Genomic DNA, 25,266 nt, shown 5'->3' with positions numbered 1-25,266 from the left:
TTTTTAAACATCCAAAAATGATTACAGAATTTTCCTTCGTCATGTAGATATTTGTACAATTCATTTTCAAGTTCATAACACAAAATATGAACATGAAATGATTTCGCCTTCTGTTCTTCTTTTGCCTCAGTAAGGAACAATATTAAACCATATCTTCATTCTTTGTCGATATTATTACTAAAGATTAGGAGGTGAACTTGCAGTCGGTGAGAAATGATTACCGAATTTTGTTAAGGTGCCAGCACAGTTGACTTATATGTGTGATTGACCACATAGTGTGCAGAGTAGATAAGTTGAATAAAAATCTACTGTCTTTATAGTAATTTTCTGTTGATTTAATGCTGGCAAGAATAAACGCTAATTACATGCGGGAATGCAACCACATGGCATACAGCAATGATCTGAGTGGAAAGAGAAAAAATTTCTAATATATTTCTGCTCAGTGGTAGAAAGTAGGAGCAAATGAAAAGTGATACTTATAACGCTTATTCATTTACATTTCAGTGATAAATATTACACCCAAATTTCACGCAATACATATACTAGTGTCGTACAATGTTCGAATATGAGAGGGGATATCCAGATACTACAAACATCGTCCTACTCCATTGGCATCCAAACAGTACGTGAAAGTTAAGCATATAAACTAAAATAACCGAGTCCATTAAAAACCAGTAAGAGGCCTTTTGTTCGGTTCATGTTTGCCGAGTCTTTGTAGAACTGAAGCTCCCTTTGCGTTTGTTCAATCTTTCCCCTTCCTTATACATGTTTGGTGCCTTTCTTCTTAGATCCTCCTCTCCCTGCACCTTTACGCTTTAGCTGCATAAGGATATCAGGCACATATCTTGCGAAGTTACGCATAGTAATCAGCATAGGTAATTTTTCTTATCAATATGACTAAACATTCATATAAACATACGTACAAATAAATCAAACAAAATATATTTAGAAAACGCATATGTTCAAAGTACCGACTAGTATGTGCAAAGTTCCAACATGAGAGAGGAAACCAAAACATTGCAAACTTTGTCTTATACCATATGAAAAAACTAATCGGAAGATATGTGCTCAAATCCTTAAGCGGTTTAAAATAGCGTCCTGCAATGTTCGTACATAAGAGCGGAAACCAAGACATTACAAACTTCATCTTATTTTATATGAAAAACTAATCACAAGGTCTATGCTAAAACATGAAGGAGTGGGAGTGGAGGACAGAGAATATTTTTATAACAAAATGGAACAAAAACGACAGGGCTTCATCTGCAGAGCAAACAATGACGAATGTCGAACTTCGTCATACTCGACTAACTTGAATCGAACATAGTGCCAGTAATACTTCCATCATCTCTATAGTCACACAAATATTCGAGCAACTGTGATTTATTTGAATATTATGTCAAGAATGTAATTATAGCTATTTTCTTTCGGTAATTGGTATAGTAACAACTGTCATGTATTTTAAAAACAATGTGATGTACCTATCTATATATACGTATATTTCTGTCGAAGTTTAATAATATTTTTTTAATGAAAATTACCTGTCCTTACATCTAAATAAAATTTCATAAGATTTGTTCTAAAATCCTTACTCAGCTAAAAGCATGAAGGGTTGAGAGATGAGTGTCAGAGAGGCCAGCGGCACAGATCATACAAGGGGCAAGATCGAGCGAGACAGATCCGCTTCTTCAAAGCGGACTTCGGTTCTTGTCATGTTCGACAAACTTGAACCGAACATAGAGCATGAAATGCACGACACTAATACATACTATACAATACCCAAGAAAGATATGTAAAATAATGACAAGGTAATAAACAATAATATTATGAACAGTGACAGGCAACAGAATAACATTATGGGTTAATCATGTGGGCTGTGACATATCCTACGCTCGTAGTGATGTCCTTTATAATTTACTTCATGTGTTATATACCGGGCTTTCATTTGAAAACTTCCCACTCTAACTACCGGTATTTATTTCAATTAAATTCAATTTCGGCAAAAAACACTCAATTTAGATACTGAGGGGAGGATATTAAATCCAGGATTAATTTCATTTTAAGTTTAACCCTTCTCTCTCCTTTTAAATTTCAAATCGGACACCTGTAATGTGATACTTGAATCTGAAATAGTATTCAGTTGTTTTTACATCTTGTTCATTTGTTCTCACATCTTTTGTTTTCTACCGACACCTGGCAAGCAGGATTGTTGTTATTGTCAGTAGACTGTCGGATGAAAACACGGCTTATTTTGGGTAATTTCCTAAATTTCATTTATTAAATTTACTAAATTAAATGTTCAAAATATACTCCAATTTGGCTAGAATTAATACAGCCTATTTCGAACTCACCTACATAGCACTGCCATAATATCACAACCATACATAAACAATTTGAATCCAAACTTCGGCTTTTATTATTCTCTATCCTGTTTTAAATTGTTAAAGAACAGGTTTGTAGTACACAATCATTATATTCCTTCATACTAGCCATACCCGTGCGCTTCACTGCACTTGTTAGAAATAAATATTGACTTAAATCTAAATACAGTTTTGTAATTACTTCGTGAATAATAGCTTTTTGTGTGTTGTAAGTCGTCTGCTTCTGAATCATTTTGGAAGTTGTATATTTAAAACTATGAATTTAATTGTTATTATCATGCAATACTTTCTGGAGTTGTTCAGCCAATTATACTTTTAAGATTGACACTATATTAGACCTAATAGACAGTTGGTCAGCGTCTGAAATGAAATATACTTGTAAGAATTCAAGGCTCTTACTCTCAGCTGGAAGAAAATTTCCAATTAAATGATAAGCACATGCTTGAACTTTAAATGATGGCGTAGAATTGACTTTATGTATTTCTTTTGCACCAAACACTGACACTTGAAATAAGGTGTTGTACTGTCTTATGTTATTTAAAAAGTGTGTTGATAACAGATGTACTTCGATAAGTAAGTTTTTAATTTGTTGTGGAGGTTCTTGAATCTCAGGGGGAACAACTTTTACAACAGCACAACATAATCAGCTTAGCTCATTATCCCATTTTTTTGCATTGGATTTATTACATAGTTTATTCATTTTATCTATTTTAACGCAATTCAAATGAGCATAGTTAAAATTTGGATTATAAAATAATGCAATGGTAAGCTAATGTACTATTACTGCATACTAAGTCAATACACTCTCGTTGTTCGTTAATTCTCTGAGATGAAAATTAATGTGGTACATAAATTTTTTTTAAGAAATACAGGAAACGAATATACAGAATAGCCTATCAAGTTTTCTGTGCATAAGAATCTGTTTTAATCTCACCTGTCCTCGATTTATTCAGGAGTTACCGTAATAACATTATAGCATTATGTCCATCTAGAGAAACTACACTTTCCAATGGTGAAATAATAATTACACAAATCGGTTAAGTAGCTTCTGAGATTACTTCATACAAACACACAAACATTCCCTATATGTTAATATTGATAAACATATTTTATATATTTCCATCATGCAATTTATATCCGTATAAAATAGTTTTAAATGAATAGCTTCCATTCGTTGTTGTGCAAGGCCTCTTATAGACGAAGTCATTTGTTTTCATTTCATTATAGCCTATTAGTCTCAGGCAGCTCTGATAAAACGCATTGTCATTTTAAAACTCGTGTATCGCGTTAAATATCAGTCCTATCAAAGTTTTGCATAGAATAAAACTTACCAGAAATCATTTTAAAGAAACTTTTGTTACGTAACATTTTTCATAAAAATCAATAATAAGCGAGATATTTCAATTTATTTAATTCAGGCCACCTTATAATCTCCCTTTTAAATAAAGTATTTGAATGGCCTAAAATCTAAGTTAGAACAAACTTAATTTATATTCCAATTTTCATAGGAATCGGTTCAGCCATTATCGCGTGGAAAGGTAACAAACATACAAACAGACATATAAACAAAAATAAAAAAAAGGCTATTTTTGGTCTCAGGATGGTTAATTATACATGTTGACACCAATTATTTTTGAAAAAGCGAAAATTTCCAGAAAAATTTTGGTTACAGATTTATTATCAGTATAGATTAGTTTGTGTTACTACCTGAAACAACCTGTAATCAATAATAGTCTTTGTAGTTTAATTCTCAGTTCTAATCAACAATAACAATCCAGGTTGGCAGGCGACAATAGAATACAAAAGATGTGAGAACAAATGAATGAGACGTATAAACAATTGAATACTCTTGTAAATGTATCATAATATAGGGGTGTCACTTGAAATTTTAAAGGGAGGGTGAGGGGGGTAAAACCTAAAATGAAATTAACACTGGTTTCAAACTTCCCCTTCAATATCTAAATTGATGTGTTTTTTTTTTTTTGTTTGAATTCAATTAAATTTAAGTATATAGTTACTTAAACAGAAGTTTTGAAATGAAAGCCCTGTATAAAACACAGGTATGTAGTGTTTAACAATCGGCAAATTTCGTGCTATCTCCAAAATTATTATTGCAACAATAGTTTTGATAATAACAGGCTGATCAACCATCCAACACTACTACGAAGTAACAGAAGTGGCAATAAGAGTGCGCTATGACGTCATGAATCCAGTGAAGGTCATGCTTACATAAGTGATTTCAATGCTCCACTTGTCCACCACTGGTTTAATGGAGAACTCTGTATTTCTGTGTACAACAGAAGTAGCATATCGAAAAATTCGTTTTCTCCATTCCTTGACTCATAAACCGGAAAAGCCATGCAGATTAAACTCAAGGGCACATCTAAGGCACTTCTGAGAGTCAACTCTCAGCATAATAATATTCATTGTCAGATCACAATTCTTCTTAATTTTGTTTTCACATGATCATTGAAAATTCTGCTTGATTTTTTCCCTTAGATGTATAAAATAGTTCCAAATTACGCAGAACCAAAAGATAATTCATATAAGTAAGAGAAAATGTTGAAATATGACTAAAATCTGTATTTCTTTTTTTTTCTGCACCCAAATTGTTACATTTGAACCAAGCTAATGTGACGTTAGTCATTTAAATAATTATAAAACAATACAAACACAGATTTTGCGGGGTTATACTACTCGGTAGATTATTTCTCTTCCAAATTTTCGGTAACGAGAAGTCCCACGGACTTAACACAGCACCCGCGAGTGTACATACACAAAATCACCTGGAAGTCTTAGTGTAATATCGATGGCCTATTATGTCATTTTTCCAAAATTTTCAGGAGAGATATGAAACTGTTTATTATTCTACAGTATCTATTTGAACCACTGAAGAGCACAATTATCATTAAGAATACTACATTCTTACTGATTCCTTTGCTGTGGTCGTGCCAGAGAATCAGTCCCATTCCGAGGCTTATTTGAAGGATTCGTTTTTTACGGTGATGGGTTGTTAGCCCTTCGCCCAACCCCCAAGTTGGAGGACCAACCCTCATCGGCTGTCCGCGACTGCTTATTCAATATATTCACAGCTACCCTCCATATCTGGAGGCCGTCTCCTCGATCCGATTCGTTTGAGATGGACAGGGCATGTAGCACGTATGGACGAATCCAGAAATGCATATAGAGTGTTAGTTGAGAGGCCGGAGGGAAAAAGACCTCTAGGGAGGCCGAGACGTAGATGGGACGATAATATAAAAATGGGTTTGAGGGAGGTGGGGTATGATGATAGAGAATGGATTAATCTTGCTCAGGATAGGGACCGATGGCGGGCTTATGTGAGGGCGGCAATGAACCTCCGGGTTCCTTAAAAGCCAGTAAGTAAGTACATTCTTACTGATTATTGTGCTTTTCAGTAGTTTAAATAGACAGAATATATAAATAATAAACAGTTTTACGTCTCCCCTGAAAATTTTGGAAAAATCACATATGTGGTATTAGAACTAGGCCATCGATATACAATCTCAGAATTAAAAAAAGAAGTGTTCAGCTCATTATTACTGAATAGCATTTGAATTGCTTAAAATATGTATTTTTTTTTTTCAATTTAATTGTAAGCCTATTTTTTCCTTGGAAAAAAAAAGTTCAAATACAATAACCAAGTGGAACCTCACCAACATCCATGCATGTCATATTTACACCGATTATTTCACAAGGAACCTCCTTTATCTTCAACACAGGCTTCAATTAACAATAGTACCTGAGAAATTAACCTTTGATATTAGGCTTGGTATAATGTCCAGTCTTGCCTTTAATCACGTGGCTAAAGCACCCCACCCCCGCACTGTAGCATTTCACAAATACAGTACAAGCTATAGGTAGGTACGGGCATAGGAATTAGTTCTTTACATACAAAAGTGGTATATGTCTCATGAGGGAAGGGGAATGTTAAATACATAATACTAGTTGTTAGCCGGGTCAACTTATTTCAACTGAAATCAGTGGTTCAATACAATTATTATAAATGATAGCAAATCTGTAAATAGAAAGGGATTTAAAATGAAGTGATTCTAACAGTTGGTTTATACGCATTTTCATGCAATAATTTACTAAACTGACTACCTACCTTAAATACAGGGCCATCATTTTATTTTTACTAACATTTTTAATATTAACCTGGCTATACCTTTAGAGAACCGGAAACACCGTTCGCTACCCCCTTCCACAACCGGAGTTAGATGATACTGGCGTAAAACACAAACAAATCAATTTACTAGGTATAGGAGGGAAGAAAAGTACTTCATCCATTTACGTAAACTAGGAAATATTGCGATTTTGAGTTCGATAATTTTCATTAGGGTTTTATTTAATCAAAATGCAGTACTGTATTAAGAATAAGTGTTTTTACTCACGAACTGAGTTATCCATGCGAACGTATTCATTATGCAGTGTATATTATACTGTCTACAGCACATTAGCGTACAATATAGAGAATGAAGTTAAATTGAAAAATAATCATAATATGGATATTTAAACACATTTTTGAAAATGATAGCCGTTCATTCCGATAGCCTACAGGCTTCAGTTCTTTTGTGCATATTATCGCACTATAGACTATTGCATCTAATTCCAATTACCAGTTTCGTCCTTCGTACTAGTAACTCATGTTGAAATAATTCTGTACCTACTCTATAAAAGAGTACCTTATGTACTGTAAATTCAATCTTCACTTCTGCCCGACCCGCACAGATAAAATTGCTCAGACATGCTATCTACTGTCCGTCCAAGTGGTTATGCCGCAGGATCGTAGAAAGGAGGGAAATCACGTGACAGTTAATTACTTAACGAGGCCCTTTTATTTAAGTTATTTTAAACAGTTGTATAATATTACGTAAACGTCCAATTCCTAACAGAAATTAATGTTTTCAGAAAAGAGCTAAGACAGCCCTGCTTTTACAGAGAGGCGTGCAGAAGCAGGTGGGGGAAATCGGGATGCGACGTAGGCAAACGGACAGTACCTGTGCGAAAATATGATTCAATATTAAAAGTTCTTTCGTCACTGGAAAACGCGAAGATATTTCTGGAACGTACTATACTCAGTAACTCAGTGCTGTTTACTATAAGCGGCCTTGATTCTGTCTGGAGAACAGTTGAAACTTCATTAGTAAAAGGGGTGGGAGTGAAGTACATTAAAAAACTCAGGTACAATAAAAATTGAAGTAAAAATAAAATGATGTCCCTGTATAAGACATTATTAACCGATCTTACAACATATAATACTACCCACAAGTTTTACTGATAATAAATAAACACTGTCAAGAGTGAGTTTACTTTTTTATTTTGCTTGCTGAGCAGTCCGAAGATAGGTTGGAACCTCATTAAGTGACACCAACACACCACTCATGAAGCAACTAAGCCAGAAGATAATGGGACAGAGTAGCCAGTTATCCTCTCCGTCGCATACATCGCTTATAAATGAATAACTGGTGTGATCCCAAAACGCGTTCAGTTCATTTTTATAAAAGGACTGACTTACTTATGGCTTTTAAGGAACCTGGAGGTTCATGGCCGGCCTCACATAAGCCCGCCATTGGTCCCTATCCTCAGCAAGATTAATCCAGTCTCTACAACCATATCCCACCTCCCTCAAATCCATTTTAATATTATCCTCCCATCTACGTCTCGGCCTCCCAACTAGCACTGATGGCCTTAACTACACCAGAATAAATAAATAAATAAATAAATAAATAAATAAATAAATAAATATATGCATTTCGGATCGCTCATACGCACTACATGCTGACTAGTCTAGTTTTATTATCCACAGATCTATGAACTGAGCGAGTTTTCAAGTGACATGTACAATAACACAAACTTTTAGACAATAATATCTATCTTTTAGACAAGGATTGGCGTCGTTTTAGAAGAAAAGAAGCTTAAAATATAATGATAAGAGGTCTAAAAAATTATCATATATATGTATAAATCATGAAAATGGCTAAATGGACTGAGCGAATTTTGGGATCACACTCTTCAAATATAATTTCCAAGCATCACTGAATACTACACGGCTACTATGAAGTAGCCAATACGTATTATTACTATTTAATACGAGAAAAATTCGTACCGGCACCGGGAATCGAACCAAGCACCTCTCAGCTCTGCGCGCTGAGCGCTCTTTCCAACTGAGCTATGCCGGGACACGATCCACGGCGCCGGCCGAACCCCTCTCGTAATGCTTTTTTACGGCCTTACTATCACAAAGTCATTTAAATATGCGCTCCTGCATATATGACTTGTATCGTCTCAAATGCAGGTAGTAAGGCCGTAAAAAAAAAGCATTACGAGAGGGGTTCGGCCGGTGCCTTGGATCGTGTCCCGGCATAGCTCAGTTGGAAAGAGCGCTCAGCGCGCAGAGATGAGAGGTCCTTGGTTCGATTCCCGGTGCCGGTACGAATTTTTCTCGTATTAAATAGTAATAATAATTTCCAAGGTTTCATTATTCGGTGATAAAAGACTGTCAGATATTCGTTTGTTGCAACCCTCACTAAACCTAATGCAATGATGCTATTATCAATTTATATCATGCATTAATCAGAAGAGTGACAAATAATCATCTGCAATGTACTTACTTTGCTATACTAATGAAGCCACATGACGCAGTGGCATGCAAGGGTGTCCAGCCTTCATTGTCACCCCTGTTGACATCGGCCCCATGTTCCACCAAGAACTCTACCATTTCGAGATTATCGTCAATGCAAGCCTGCAACAGACAAAAATAAAAACACGCTTAATTTATGGAATGCTATTTCCAACATCCTAATAGGATAAAGATGATTTATTTTCAAGTTGCATGTTGAGTGCGCGGCCTTGCCAGTCAGCATTATAACATGTTCGTCAGCACATAATAGGGGCTTCGCAACAGACTAGCCACCTGAGGTGAAGACTGATGAGGCAAGGAAGTCAGGGAAAAAGACTGATACAGGTGAAGAAACAAACAAGGAGAAATGTGATGAACTAAACGAAAAGAGATTAAACGGGGGGAGAGAGGGGGGAGGGGACCAAAGCGCAAGAAAGGAAGGCCGAGAAAGAAACAGACGCTGAGAAAGTGAAAAAGAGAAATACGAATAGTGACAGGGATAGGAAGGGAGAGAGAGAGAGAGAGAGAGGGGAGGGGCAGAGGAAGGGATGGATAGAGAGGAGGGAATATTTTAGGAATGAGAAGTAGGAAAGTGAAAGAGAAAATGGTGAAGAAGCATTAGGGAGACAATGGAAAAGAGAAAGGAGATGTAGAAAGAAAGGGGAAGATAGGAAGGGAATTAGAAAGAAATTAGGGAGAACTAGGAAGAAAATATAGACATGACAAAATGGAGAAGGAGATAAAAAGAAGAAATAAGGAAAACGAGAGAAGGACAGGACTATTTTGGTAACTAGAATCGATAATGTTTTACTTGTTATTTAGTTCTCATGGGAACAAGAAAAACACTGCCATCTCTATAATTTTTACGTAATGAATTAAAAATGTAAAAATGATTGTCTCATTCACTGTCTCAATACTTTTGCTACAGAGGTTACTTCTAAGGGCAGGGTTCTTTGGTCCCTTAGAACTAATTCTTCTGAATAATATGAACCAATACTATACTACACTTAAATGGATTCTGTTTTAATATGAATGAAGCACAGTGCATACGAGTTTCTCTTTATCTAATGTACAAAATGTTGATGCTTCTCAAAATATGTGATTCGCTAACAGCCAATAAATTACGAGTAGTATTACACTGTAACAAAACGAACATAATTCCATTTAAATACTGCCCAAATTCAACCTCGCAAATTTCAAGCGCAATAATAAACACAAGGTCTCTAACAGAAACAACAATCAAATTTTCAGGCTTAAAAATCGATAATTTGTTAAACTGAAAAAAATCATATTAAAGAAATTACCCCCTCCCCAAAAGGATATTCAGCATATTTTGCTATTAGATCTATGCAAGAGGTAGTAAATATGAATACCACAAAAACAATATACTTTGCATACTTCCACTCAGTAATGAGTATTTGAATAATATTCTGCAGAAATTCTATAGATAGTAACAGCATATTTCTAATAGAAAAAAGAGTACGTAATTAGAATAATAGCCATATCTAGGGAATCGTGTAGGACCATTTTCAAAAAACTACAAATAATGCTCATGACTTATAAACTTCTTCATATGCAATCGTGAAAACTTTGTAACTAATTCAATAGTCCATAGCATAAATACTCTTCAAAAAATAACGTTCATACTCCATCGGCAAATCTATCGTGTTATCAAAAAGGAGTGCGTTCTATAGCAGTAAACATTTTTAACAGCCTCCCTATAGATATAAAAAAATCGAACTCAAAACAAAGGATTATTTAGGACCAAATTAAAGAAGTACCTAATTTCTCAAGCCTTCTATTCTGTAGGTGAATTTATGACATTCAAGAACGCTTCATGAATATTTCTTTCTTATATTAAGTATTATACTAAACGTTTGTGTTGTACTAGTAGACTAATTGTAAAACTCTTCTGTATATATTTCAACTAGACTGTGACTATGAATTAAGACTTTATAGTACTATTAATTTTTTTGACATGTTCCATAGTAAAGCTGTGAAGCGACGTACGAATACCATGGAATGTAAATAAATGCAATACAATACAAAGCCAAACCCTTGGAACAAAAAAAAAAAAAATTATTTAACGATGCTCGCAACTGCAGAGGTTATATCAGCGTCGCCGGATGTTCCGGAATTTTGTCCCGCAGGAGTTCTTTTACATGCCAGTAAATCTACTGACATGAGCCTGTCGCATTTAAGCACACTTAAATGCCATCGACCTGGCCCGGAATCGAACCCGCAACCTTGGGCATAGAAGGAAACCCCTGGATATTACATTAGACTCTAAACTGACTTGGGCGTCTCTGATACCGTTTGTACTAGATTATCTACAGTGATCTATTTATAAGACATCTTTAGGGATTTGTATCTAAGGATTACTTAAAGAGTACGTATTACGCCTTTTTTAATAGCATATTAGTTGTCAAATTCGCGACAAACTTGAAAGCAACCAATATCACTGTCCGCATTTATGTATATTGTTTTTATTGTGTATTGTTTATATTGTGTATACCACTGCCACCGGTTGCTTGCCCACTTGCACTGTAAATAAATAAATACAACAGCACTGTTTACAAATATTAAGGGAAAATAAGTTTTGTAAAAGATAGAAATAATGGTTCAAATAGAGTTCATAGGACGTACTTCTACCTTGTGGCAATATTGCCGTGATTTTGGCTGATACGAAAAGTTCGTTAAGCTATTATAAACGCATCCACTTATTGTGGACTATCGTTAACTGCAATAGCTTAATTTTAGGCACAAGGATATTCAACAATCAAATTCAGTCAACAATACAATCAGATATCAGAACAGACTGAATCACAGCCAAGTATAATCTAGATTCTGGTTAGCTATATCTGCACGGAGCTAAATGTGTGCTATGCCGTCACAAGCGTTTTCTGACGTCTCAGAGAAAGACGCAGTGAAATGCATTATTTGCAATACAGACGCATTTAAGTATGACGATGTATAACTCAAATAAAGGCACTGGATTTTTTTTAAAGGAACATGAAAGTCCTTACAAAAGGAACTAAAACCAGGTCGTGTCTCGTAAATTCATGAAACGTAATAAAAAAACCTAAGTTAGGCTAAATTACCAGATAGCTACTCCTCGCTCCACCAAATACCTTTGCAGACTTCTCTCCGCGTCGAAGTCTAGTATGTGACAAAGCAACGTACAAAATAATAAAAATTGTGATGTAACAACACGCCTTAAAAACAAGTGGTGTTTAAGGATCTCAAAAACACGTCATTAAAGAATTAGCTTCAGACCCCTATCAATGAGTTGAATACAAAAAAAATGATGCAAAACACAAGGCTTTAAATAATATTATACAGCAATAGAAAAAGCAGCATTTTTCTGCCAACCTCTGGAAAAAGAACTAAGAAAGAGACTAGTGAAGTATTTTGTGTGGCATAGTATGAAGCAGAAACATAGACATTACGACGAAGTGAAGAGAAGCGACTAGAAGCATTTGAAATGTGGATAGGAGCCGTTCAGAGCAAAAGTGATGCAAGTCAAAATTGGATAATGAGGTTTAAAGTAAAAATTCTGTAAAATACAGCGCAAAGTAGCAATTAATATATCGTTCTTGCTATCCACTGACCACTAAAAGTTTAAACAAAGTGAATATTATTTGCTACTTTGCGCTGTATTTTATAGAATGTTTATTTCACCCCTCATTACCCATTCTTGACTTACACCACTTCTGCTCTGAACGGCTCATATGGAGAAGAATGGAGCGTGTGAAATGGACAGACAGAATAAGAAATGAAGCTGTGTTGAAAAGAGTGGGTGGAGAAAGAATGATGCTAAAACTGATCAGAAAGCGAAAAAGGAACTGGTTGGGTCACTGGCTGAGAAGAAACCGCCTACTGAAGGATGCACCGGAAGGAATGGTGAACGGGAGAAGAGTTCAGGGCAGAAGATACGAGATGATAGACAACATTATTATAAATGGATTATATTTAGCAGTGCCGTAACGGTTGTTATAGGAACTACATTAAAAGTACGTGGAAGCGTCCTAAAACCCATAATATTATATCTAGCAGTGCCGTAACGGATGTTATAGGAACTATATTAAAAGAACGTGGAAGCGTCCGAAAATCCATGATATTAATTACAAGCGTTCATAATGCCGTTGACACGGAGTGGAATTTAATTAACAAAACACTAAAGAATACTGTAAAGTGTTATGTATGTATGTATGTATGTATGTATGTATGTATGTATGCATGTATGTATGTATCCAATGCCTAGCCACTTCACTTTACGTGATTGGGGTTCCGCATATTGCGGATAGATGGGAGGACTATGACCCATTTTCTAGTTGTACACCACGTCGGCGGGCCACACTGTACATGATGTGTATCTGTTGAGAATTATGTCGTGTACCTGGGTGAGTGTATGTGTAAGTCTTCGTGCAAAAACGGAAACTACTCGTATATAACCCTTAACATTCTGTAGAGTGTAGAGCACACCTCTATCTCTAACAGTTTTCGTCCTCGCGGCATCCAAGGCCAAGATGAAACGCATTCTAATTATGACTTCAGCTCTATTCGATGCTCAAAGACTACAATATTACTTCATCGCTTTGAATTTAATTCAGACCATTTAATTCGAACAAATGACGTAAAGTCATCACCACAGTCTAGTATATACAGTCACGAAGCGTAAGTTGCGAGGGTGCTAGGAACAATAGACTGTGCCGGTACTATTTCGCATTGTCTGTAATGAGGCGATATTAGCGATCCTAGTGATTAGCAACTATCTATGGATGCATATTTACTACATATTGAGCTTCGTGACTGTATATACTAGACTGTGTCATCACTATAATTAAATGCATAAACAAACGCCTTAAAATACACTCATGACGATATATTATTTTTATGCAAGATGAGAAGTACCATATTTATTATTATTATTATTATTATTATTATTATTAACTTTTCAAGGACGACTTGATGCGTATCAATAAGCCAGTTACTATGATGACTGTAGTCCATCAGTTGTTTCAGTCGAGATATTTTCGCACTGATGTGCACGTTTTCAAGAGCGCTCACTGCCTTATGCAATAATAAATAAGAACGTGTTGCCAATGACGTCCGCACATAACTGTAAGGAACTCTGAACATGTGCGGAGGATTAACCTTTTGTTGGTTGTTGATATGGCTATTGATAAATTTTACATAGGCTATGTATTTTATTCATGCAGCAACGAAGCTAGACTCCAATAAAATATTACAGTAGCTAGATACAATAAATTCACAATACAATGGAACAAACAAAATACAATGAACGAGAAAAATAAATAATAATAATAATAATAATAATAATAATAATAATAATAATAAAACAAAGAGAAAAAGGAAACAAAATAATAAAAATAACATGAAATAAAAAAGACGCAAAGAAAAATATACTACTAGGTTCAAAAAGTTCCCGGAATTTTACTACCATTTTTCGTATTAATATATAACAAGGGATATTATACATTTGTTTTGTTGGTAACATTCATGATGTCATTTCCTTAAAGTTTGTTGATAATGGCAATTATTGGTTTTGAGTTGTAGGCATTTGTTTATCATAGTGTTTTGTTTGTTCGTCGCATTTTGTAATTATGTCCACAGAGCAAAGTACAAACATCAAGTTCTGTGTTTTGCTGGGGACATGATCAGTATGGCTGATGAAGATGGTGATTTCTTAAACAAAATGAAACTGGTGCTACTTGTACGACCCAGTCCCTAAACGACAGTCATCTGAGTGGAAATCGAAAACATCTCCTCGGAAGCAAAAATTTCCTAGGGACACTTCCAAAGGCAAAGTTATTTTAAATGTTATGTTTTATTTAACGACGCTCGCAACTGCAGAGGTTATATCAGCATCGCCGGATGTGCCGGAATTTTGTCACGCAGGAGTTCTTTCATATGCCAGTAAATCTACTGACATGAGCCTGTCGCATTTAAGCACACTTAAAGCAAAGTTATTTTGGAAGTTTTCTTCGACTCTCAGGGTCTCATGCACCATGAGTTCATTCCAGAAGGTCGTACTGTAACGAAAGAATTGTACGTAGAAACCCTCCGTCGCCTCTGGGACGCAGTGAGAAGGAAACGTCCAGAAAAGTGGGTAGAAAACAACTGGTTCCTTATGCATGACAATGCACCTGCTCATCGCGCAATTATTGTAAAGAATTTTCTTGCCAGGCACAACATAACTGCTTTGGATCACCCACCATACTCTCCTGATCTCTCACCACCTGATTACTTTCTGTTTCCCCGTCTGAAAAGTCATCTGAAAGGACGGAGATTCAATGCTGAAGAGGTTATCGCAAACGCGACGAGAGCACTAAGACGGGTTTCACAAAATGGCTTCCAGGCCTGCTTCCAGGAACTCTACACGCGTTGGCAAAAGTGTGTTGTTGCGGAAGGCAACTATTTTGAAGGGAATGCTGTAGAATAGTGTTTAAGGTACGTTGTTTCTATGATGCTAGCAAATTCCGGGAACTTTTTGAACCTAGTATGTAAAAGTGGTATAAAAGGCGACATCTAAAAAAACATGTAGCATTGCATATTATGCATGTATCTATGTATATTATGTAACAAGTTTATATTATATTTTATTGCAAGAGTAGAATTTTTTAGACAACGAGAGAAGCGAGTTTCTTAATTTTGACGAATAAAATAACTGTATAACATCATGAACGTGTTTCATACGTACGACAGCATTATAAAACAATTATTAAAGAAATAATATCAATTTGTAATGATGGACAGTTTAATATCACGGCATATGAAAAACGGGGTTACTATGGCAACAATTATGTATTAAATATTATAGCATGGCAAATCGTTTCATAATATTAACTTAATGAGGTAAATCAGCGGTGAATGAAACTTGAGCTGCAGTGATTACATGTAACAGACAACCTATGAAGTAAGGAGACGAAGAAAGGGTAGTTGGCATGAAAACTACAACCAGTGGTGGTTCCTGTACTAACATCTTGATCAATCCCGCGGGTAAAAATCTCAAGCTTTGCTGTATCAGTAATGTCACTGCTGTCATCAAGAGCCAGTGAATAGGATACGATTTTTCTTGCTTCTTTTTTTAACCTTCCTCTTAAATATAATCAGGAATTTTCTAAATTCTCCTCTCGATACTTGGACGAGAAATTCGTAGTTTTTCAAAATTAAAAACTTCTTAAGGACAAATTATTTAAGCTATTTTAATCATTACTCTTTTCAGAAATTCTGTTCTATTAAAAGACTTTAGAGCACGAGACATTTAAAACCCCATTAGGTAGCTGACTTCTTTACATTTATCTATCTCATCTTTCTCTTTCTGGCTACGATTTATGACATGTGAATTCCTGGCGTTTAAAAGTTCGTTGGCACATAATATTGAATCAGTTTTTCTACAATATTATTATTATTATTATTAAATACATAACTAATAAATAGTTACCCTCATCTAAAGATTAAGAAGATTAAAATTTAGATAAAACCTAATAATTTAATCCTTCTAGGGAGAAGATCTAAAAATATCAATATTCATGCACGTACAGAAAAATAAAGAAACACATATTTAGTGATCAGTAATAATAATAATAATAATAATAATAATAATAATAATAATAATAATAATAATAATAAATTATTCAGCATGGCAACTAATGTTTCTATATAGGCCTACTACTAATTGAACCGTTGAGCAAAGTAATCATATTACATTTTGTCTGACAGAACAACAAAAAAATTCTCCTTCTCATTCTTTACGAAACCACCTTTTACTGCTTGTAGAGACAGAGTTTGTAGAGCGACATGATACCGCCACTGCTTGCCTCCAGTACGTGAATGAAACACACAACAATGTACAGGAAACTGCTCGTACCCGTTTGAATGTCTGTGATTACACGATGTAATCACGACACCCGCTTTGGTCAATGCTGAGGTAAAGGGATAAAAGTAATAGGAAACAAAATCGGCGCTGTATGGAGGATGGTCAAGACGTCTGCAATTTTGACAAGTTTCTGCAGTAAGAAGTACGTGACACTTGTAACTGATTGCAGAAAAGTCGATCCAAAATTTCGCAATAACAGACATAATTCATCTTTAATCATTTCAAAAAATTAACAATAATACTTCACTCTGACTTTCCTGTGGACTGATTAACAATAACATTTTTTTGCCAAATAAACTTTCCACTGATGTCACCTTCGATTCACGAAAATAATCGCAATCAACCAACTCTTTATCGCCCACCACAACACACTAGAGAAAGACATCCCTTTCTTTTGGTACATCATATGTTCAAACTCACTGCCAATTCGCAGTGATCAGGAGTGAGTTGGCGTGGAACTTACCGTCACGAAATTTGCGGTTGGTTACAGTGTCGTGAATGATTGAGTATGAATCCAATTAACATTTCAACTGTTTCGGCGACATCTCGAATCCCAATTCTCCTGTACCGATTCTTTGGCGATTCCACTCGTTCAATTTTGACATTTTTAGTATGATATTTAAGATGCATTTTTTTTTCGATTTGTTGTGTGTACAGTTTCATCAGAAACTTAAAGGGGGAAAAAAATGCTTAAATAAATTCATAATATAAAATACTTCCGCCCGCGGATCCCGTATGATGAGAACGGAAAAGGAACATCTGAGTAATGAGAAGTTTTATTTATAACAATATAGCTTACATGAAACTTTTTTTTAATATAATGTAGCCTACTTTAATCATTTAAAGTTTTATGCTATCGGTACTTTATATTTCTACAACGTGTGTCTTTCGGATCTAATGCAAGAAAGTTAACATATTTTCGCCCCTTTTCATTTTAACTCCTTCAGTCCTGAATTCATATTAAAAAAAAATAGAAAGAAAAAAAACTGGTCACATAGTCTTTCTGGGGATCCAAAATTCCCAAATCAAGTCTTTACAGAAAATCAAAATTTGGAGACAATTTTGGTCCCTGGGGCCCCAAAATTTTAAATTTTATTTTTAATTCAGGCATAGAAATTAAAAAAAATAATATTTTCCATTTCTATCACATCGAATTTTTCAAAATATTTAAAAGTATCGAAGACATTCCAAAAAAAAAAATAGAAAGAACGAAACAATGTACACTATAATGTACATCAGGCCTGAAGGAGTTAAAGTCACACTTTTAAGTCTAGCAATCCTACATAAATCTGCTATAAGCTGCTAAGAGAACCCCCTACGGTGGCTGAGTGTCTCAGTTGGGGTTTTTCTCGGGGTTCTCTCGTTTCCCCATATTAGACATCTACATAATTCCGTCAAAATTTCTCATTCCGCCATCATTCCACACCATTCCCCGAACGCCGGCTCGCACGCACGGTAGGGACTGACCTAAGGACGAGGAGGATTGTAGTTCGAAAACTGGGTACGCAGCGAACCTTAAGGCTAGTTCACAATAAACCGGGAACGGAAACGACAACGGGAACGAGAACGGAAATATTGAAATAAATGTATTTAAAAGTGAACATTCACAATTAACTATTGTGAATGCTCACATTTAAATACATTTATTTTAACATTATTTCTGTTCTAGTTCTCGTCGTTTCCGTTCCCGGTTTATTGTGAACCAGCCTTTAGTGTAGTCAGCCGGTGTAAGTTTGGGAATGCGCCTAGCTTGAGGATAGCGCAATAGATCATAACAGGTCGCAGTGCTGGGTCGTAATGCCTCCTCCCGAATTCAATTCCATTCAAGCTCCTAAGAGTATCATCAAAACGAAAGGACACGCTTTAATAATATAGCTGCTGAAGTCATGTTAAGTAGTAGTCCATATGCCTCCGTGTATCAGACATCGTGGACGCACTGTAGGGCCTCATTCAGAGTGGAAACTTACCGTAAACACATGACGTAAATTGTACGACTTCATTCACAATGAGACGCAGCAAAAGCAGTACGCGTAGTAGTAGCATTTGACATCTATGATTCGGCTGCATTCGAGTAGACCGACTGTTCCAGATATTACTCGTCTGGTGGCACAAACACACATGTAAAGGCTGGTTCACAATAAACCGAGAACGGAAATGACAACGAGAACTAGAACGGAAATGTTAAAATAAATATATATAAATGTGAACATTCACAATTATTAACTGTTGTGAATGCTCACATATAAATACATTTATTTTAACAATATTTCCGTCCACATCTGTGGAGTAACGGTCAGCGCGTCAGGCCGCGAAACCAGGTGGTCCGGGTTCGATTCCCGGTCGGGGCAAGTTACCTGGTTGAGGTTTTTCCGGGGTTTTCCCTCAACCCAATATGAGCAAATGCTGGGTAACTTTCGGTGCTGGACCCCGGACTCATTTCACCGTCATTACCACCTTCATCTCATTCAGACGCTAAATAACCTAAGATGTTGATAAAGCGTCGTAAAATAACCTACTAAAAATATATATATTTCCGTTCTCGTTCTCGTTCCCGGTTTATTGTGAACCAGCCTTAATGCCTAGCATTTTAAGTTTACGCCTGTTCCTAAACACTGTTTCTGTTTAGAATTTATTTTGTCAATGTAAATTCAATAAATTGATTTTACAGTATATTGTTTGAAAGACGATCCTACATCGAGACCGCCTTGCCTAAATCCTCATCTTCTTGCCCCGCTGGCTCCGCCGAGTTCCGCAGCAGCAGCAGTAGCAACAGCAGCGAGTTCTACTCGTTGCCTGATCCACTTTTATACCTCCCCGGGCGAGACTTCAGGGAGCCCCCGTGAGCCCCCTGGTTTAAAGTACGCAATAATCGTCCTTTTATGCGTGTACCCGCTAATGAGCCTTTCTTCAATTATTTATGTATCGGTATAGCTGCCCATGTCCCGCGCCGTGGCGTCGCGGTCTAAGGCATCCCGCCTAGGACTCGCGTTACGGAATGCGCGCTGGTTCGAGTCCTCATGGGAGAAGAAATTTCCTCATGAAATTTCGGCCAGTGTATGGGACCGGTGCCCACCCAGCATCGTGATGCACTTGGGGAGCTATGATAGGTAGCGAAATCCGGTTGTGAATACCAGCTATAACGGCTGGGGGGATCATCGTGCTAACCACACGATACCTCCAATCTGGTTGGATGATCGTCCACCTCTGCTTCGGCATGTGGGCGTGAGGCCAGCAGCCGGCCGGTCGGTCTAGGCCCTTCACGGGCTGTAGCGCCACGGATTAAAATTATAGCTGTCAATAATTTCCTTAGACATCTGTTTCTTCTGTAGATATCAAAACAAATTTGCACTAGAAATTAACAGTGCTGAACGAAGTCTCATACAATCCCGGACCACAAAACTTTGCGTTTTGTATTAGTGACTGGAATTGAGGCAATGAACTCAGTAGTAGTGATTTGAAAAGGCGCTTTTTCTTTTTTCTGAAAAAGGTAACGGAAGTCTGCGCATCGTGTAACGTCCGATGCAAGTCTTTTCACCAATTCCAGACTGTTACAATGCAGACAACGCATATGACTGACCGCTGCGCAAATAAATTCCACAATTTTACTCGACCTCGTATTTCACTTTCTCTTGTCACGTCCTTCGAATAGCACAGCAATATATCCAGAAAGTTGAAGAAACATTCTCCTGTAGCTGTACTGCAAGGAAACACGAAGTCATGTTACCACAATATATCATCACCACCACCACCACCATCATCTGCGGGTACTTCCGCTATACAGCTTCGCATACACTGCAGCCTACTGGCTTATTGCATATCGTACCCGCCCTCATGTATTTTACTCTTCTTCAAGCTCCGTCAGATTGGTAATCTCTCAATTAAGACAATCTGCAGGAACATCTGTGTGCAAAGCAAGAAGCTTCGTGCGCGACAGTTACATGGCTGTTAATTACATTTGGAACATTTAAATCGGAGGGGGAGAGAGGGAGAAAAAAAAATCTCATCCGGCCTTAATTAAGGATGACCACGAGGATCCGTAAATTAATAGCAAACAAATATAATTAATTAAATATGAATATTGTTACAAAAATAAAGTGTAATAATTAAGCACCATTGATTACCAATTATAAAATAAAATCTTAGAAGATGACTATAAAATTATACTGACTATTACACTCTTACTACGTCATACTACTTTTGACCAATAAAACGGTACGAAAGGACGTATTTCAACCAATCGTTGCTGCTTATCGCACAATTTTATCGCGTCCCTAGCATTTGTTTAATTTTATCGCGTCCCTAGCATTTGTTTCTTTGTTTGCCAACATTTGAAACTGCGCTGGTCTGGACGTCAAAAATATATATAAAATTACAAACCACTCCAGTCGATGCACAGCAGTTTCAAATATGACTCGCATTGGCATTCAAGAACAAGATTTAATAAAAATCACTGATCATACCTATGCATCTTCTGAAAACCGATTTACAAATAAATGAAGAGCACCATTCGGAAATCCTGAATAAGTTGAATACACCATGTAGGCCTAAATCAACGAGTTCCACTTCTATTATGCACACGTCCAATATAACATCAATTGAACCACCAACCACATTCAAATTTGAAAATTCTACATTCAATAATTATTCCTTTTAAAATTATTCATTCGGAAATTCTGAATAAGTTGAATACACCATGTAGGCCTAAATCAACGAGTTCCACTTCTATTACGCACACGTCCAATATAACATCAATTGAACCACCAACCTCATTCAAATTTGAAAATTGTACATTCAATAATTATTCCTTTTAAAATTATTCATGTTTATTTTTTATGTCATCGTCGTTAATTAAAACTTTTCTAACACTTATGTATATTAGTTAGGTTATGTTATAGCTTCTGCTCTGAAAGGATAAAAAGAACTTCTGCTATATGATATTATGGATAATCACGTATCAGAGATTGTTTAATAATAAGATTTATTGAATAGTAATCATTACAGTGTCTGTATAAAGACACTACTGCCATCTAGCATGCATCTAGCGTAATATTTGTAATGTTGAGATGGTACAATAATACATTTGAAGACAGTTGTATTTTCGTACGTCAATATTTTATTGTATTGGAGTACTTCGTTACTTCTAATCTTTATATACTTTCTTCTAATCGTGTAATAGTCAATTAAATCCCACTCGAGTTTTGATTTTCTCTAGATAAATCAAAACGTCTAGTGAGATTACTGTTGATAAATAAAAGATTTTATGTAAAATTAGCATATCCTTAATTAAGGCCTTCTGAGTGGTATAAATGAAATTGTATAATCTGCAGGGAAACTTTGAGAATTTGCGAGATGATTTTTTGAATTTCAAAAGATGATATGGATAATTGTTTTAAAAATGATATGTAAATTTTGGTAAAGAACTCCGAGCACCAAAAAATAAACCTGTCACTGACCAATTGAAGAGAGGGATGTTATACTTGGCACTAAGGTAGGGAATACAAGGTTCATAAATGGCCCTCTTTCCCTGATCAACCTGATGAGCTTGGTTTAGATCTCTCTCCATGTGTATAGTTGGATCTATGATAATAGCCTTTGTTGTTGCCTGCTTATTGCCATTATATCCGCTCTTCTGTGAGAGTCATCTTCAGAAATGCAGTGGACCTCTTCATGAACTTCCCAACCCTTGTTCCGAAGAAGACAGGCGATAGCTCCACGGACCCTATGATGCCTGTTGTTACGCAATAACTCTCCTTTCCGACAAAAGCCCAACACATGGCTAAGAGTTTCTGTCTCGTTGCAGCCAGGTTGACGGCAACGGGTCGTGCTGAAAGCTCTGCCAGGAACGGAGCGCACTGCAGTAAGGTTGCAGGACATATTAACGACATGGTGTGCCGATCTTACTCCCAATTAAGAATATATAGCAGAAAATTCGTCGACCGTGGAAATAGAATAATTAGATTATCAGCACAAGCTTCATTTCCTTTCTGGCAGAAGGAATGATTATCATTACGTAATGCCAAGAGTGATTTTGGACTTATCGGCAAGTCACTATAGTCACGCGGATTATATTAGGAAGTTCAAAATTACGATTTGTAGCCTATATTTTATTTTATTTTACTTGCTTATTTAACGACGCTGTATCAACCACGAGGTTATTTAGCGTCGATGAGATTGGTGATAGCGAGATGATATTTGGCGAAATGAGACCGAGGATTCGCCATAGATTACTCGACATTTGCCTTAGAGTTGAGGAAAACCTCGGAAAAAACCCAACCAGGTAATCAGCCCAAGCGGGAATCGAACCCGCGCCCGAGCGGAACTCCGGATCGGCAGGCAAGCGCCTTAGCCGACTGAGCTACGATGGTGGCTCGATTTGTATATGTTTGAACTATTTCAGAATAATACGAACTAATACAACGTATAAAATAAGATACTATTTCAAATAACTTAACATCACAACATTGGCCACTTCAGCTACGATCTTAATGGTTGTCAACATGCTTAACAAATATAAATTAAAAGTGGCGCTGGCGATTGTAATAGGAAGTTAGAAAAGCAGCCTTTGAAAATTGGTAAAACAAGAGAACTTGGCTTAGCAATCATAAATGATTATCACTTGTTTTACAAATTGTCGAAGCTGTAATTTAATCATGTTTCCACGACTAAGTTATTTTTTCATTCTTTTTATATACATAGGTACCTCATGGAAATGTTAAATTCCTATATCCTACACCCAGAAATGCACACAGTATATTATATTGGATTATAATGTGCACTTATGGGTGTAGGATACAGGAATTTAAAATTTCCATAAGAAACCTATGTATAAAAACAATGAAGAAATAACTTAGTGGAAACATGATTAAAAATTACAGCTTCGACAATTTGTAAAACAAATGATAACCATTTATGGTTGCTAAGCCAAAGTTCGACGTTCTCTTGTTTTAACAATTTTTAAAGGCTGCTAATTTCTAAACACAACCCACTGGTTAAGTTATTTCTTCATTAATTTTATACATACGATTCTTACGGCAATATTAAATCCCTATGTCATTCACCCAAAGAAACACACGAAAATATTTTCTATTCATTTCGGTGTTCTAAGGCTTAGTCTGTCGAATTTATTTATTGACTCATTTACTGCTTGGCCAAATCTTTCAGGTGCCATATTGTTGTTTGAATCTAGCGCTAGTTTTCACGGCACACATATTTGTTATACCTGTTCCATGGGGAACATGAAATAATTGCTGAGCGATAATATTATAGCTAGTATGATCCACAATTATCGATGTAAAGGGTAATGATTGGTTGATATCTAACATTTTGTCGCATGTGATTGGTCTAAACGGCTAACGTAAAAGAGGAATAGTCAATCAAACGTACTAACATATACAGTGGACTCTCCTAAGTTCGACAAAACTGAATTGAAAGTTCAGTCCAATAAGGGTAGTGGGTGTGGCAGGTGAAATGAATACAAATTCTTATTGGTTATCCATCAACGAATACAGTACTGTACTTGCATTTCCTGCCCGCCCCCAGACTTGTGTATGCGCTTCTAGTACCACAGTAGGTTTCGCCAGTTCCGTCTCACGAACGGCACAACTCTCAAATAGAAAAAGAAGAGTCCATTAATTTAAAATCAGTGATTAAATATGGATGTCCTAGTCAATAAAATATTGTGTTTTCCTTTAACAAAAGTATCACTACAAGACACAGAACCAATTCCGCCCGTATAGGGGCGTGTCTAATATTCTCCTACGTAAGCAGTCAAACTATAGGATGTCGAACTTGATTTCTGTCGAACTTAAGAGCTTCCACTGTACATTCTCATAGAAAAACAAAAAAATAATAATAAATGAAACCCACTGTCTACACTCTACATCAGCCGTGGCGAGAACGTGACTCGCGAGACACTGTGGCTCGCAGTGATAGCTGTGCATTTCGCTTGCTTCTATCCTCCGCCAACCCCCACCCTCTCACTCACTGGAGTCAGTTAATTTTAGGTTGTGATATTGTTCATTTCTTTCCTCATTACACGTACTAAACATTAGTTTGTAGCCTTGTACTGTATAAAATTATATTTAAGTGCTTGACGTAAAAAAATGAAAATCCGTTAATAAGTCAGACAGTTGCTTCACTTCCCCTTCGGGTGTCTGCCTCCCTCCATAGGTGATATGCACGTTGCAGGTTACACAGTGGCTCGGCGCACGATTACATTTTCGCCACAGCTGCTCTACACAATACAATAGGCCTAATGTTTACCTCAAATATTATAATACTTATAATGCTTTAAAGTTTTAAATGAATTATTCTGAACGACCTTGTACTATAATAGCTACATTTCT

The 25,266-nt window shown here is 36.3% G+C and overlaps 1 protein-coding gene across 7 annotated transcripts in view; it reads right to left on the bottom strand.

The window, feature by feature from the left end:
• The window catches only part of LOC138703000 (protein phosphatase 1 regulatory subunit 12A-like), a 227,099-nt gene that overhangs the window by 160,414 nt on the left and 41,419 nt on the right, over positions 1-25,266 (bottom strand). For all 7 annotated transcript variants that reach the window (XM_069830483.1, XM_069830481.1, XM_069830487.1 and 4 more), the window contains exon 2: positions 9,011-9,141. In XM_069830483.1, the coding sequence (XP_069686584.1) occupies positions 9,011-9,141 (131 nt within the window). The remainder of the gene's footprint in view (positions 1-9,010; positions 9,142-25,266) is intronic.

This window comes from Periplaneta americana, chromosome 7, assembly GCF_040183065.1.
Source record: "Periplaneta americana isolate PAMFEO1 chromosome 7, P.americana_PAMFEO1_priV1, whole genome shotgun sequence".
NCBI classification, from domain to species: Eukaryota; Metazoa; Arthropoda; class Insecta; order Blattodea; family Blattidae; genus Periplaneta; species Periplaneta americana.
This window is presented reverse-complemented; position numbering and strand designations above follow the sequence as displayed.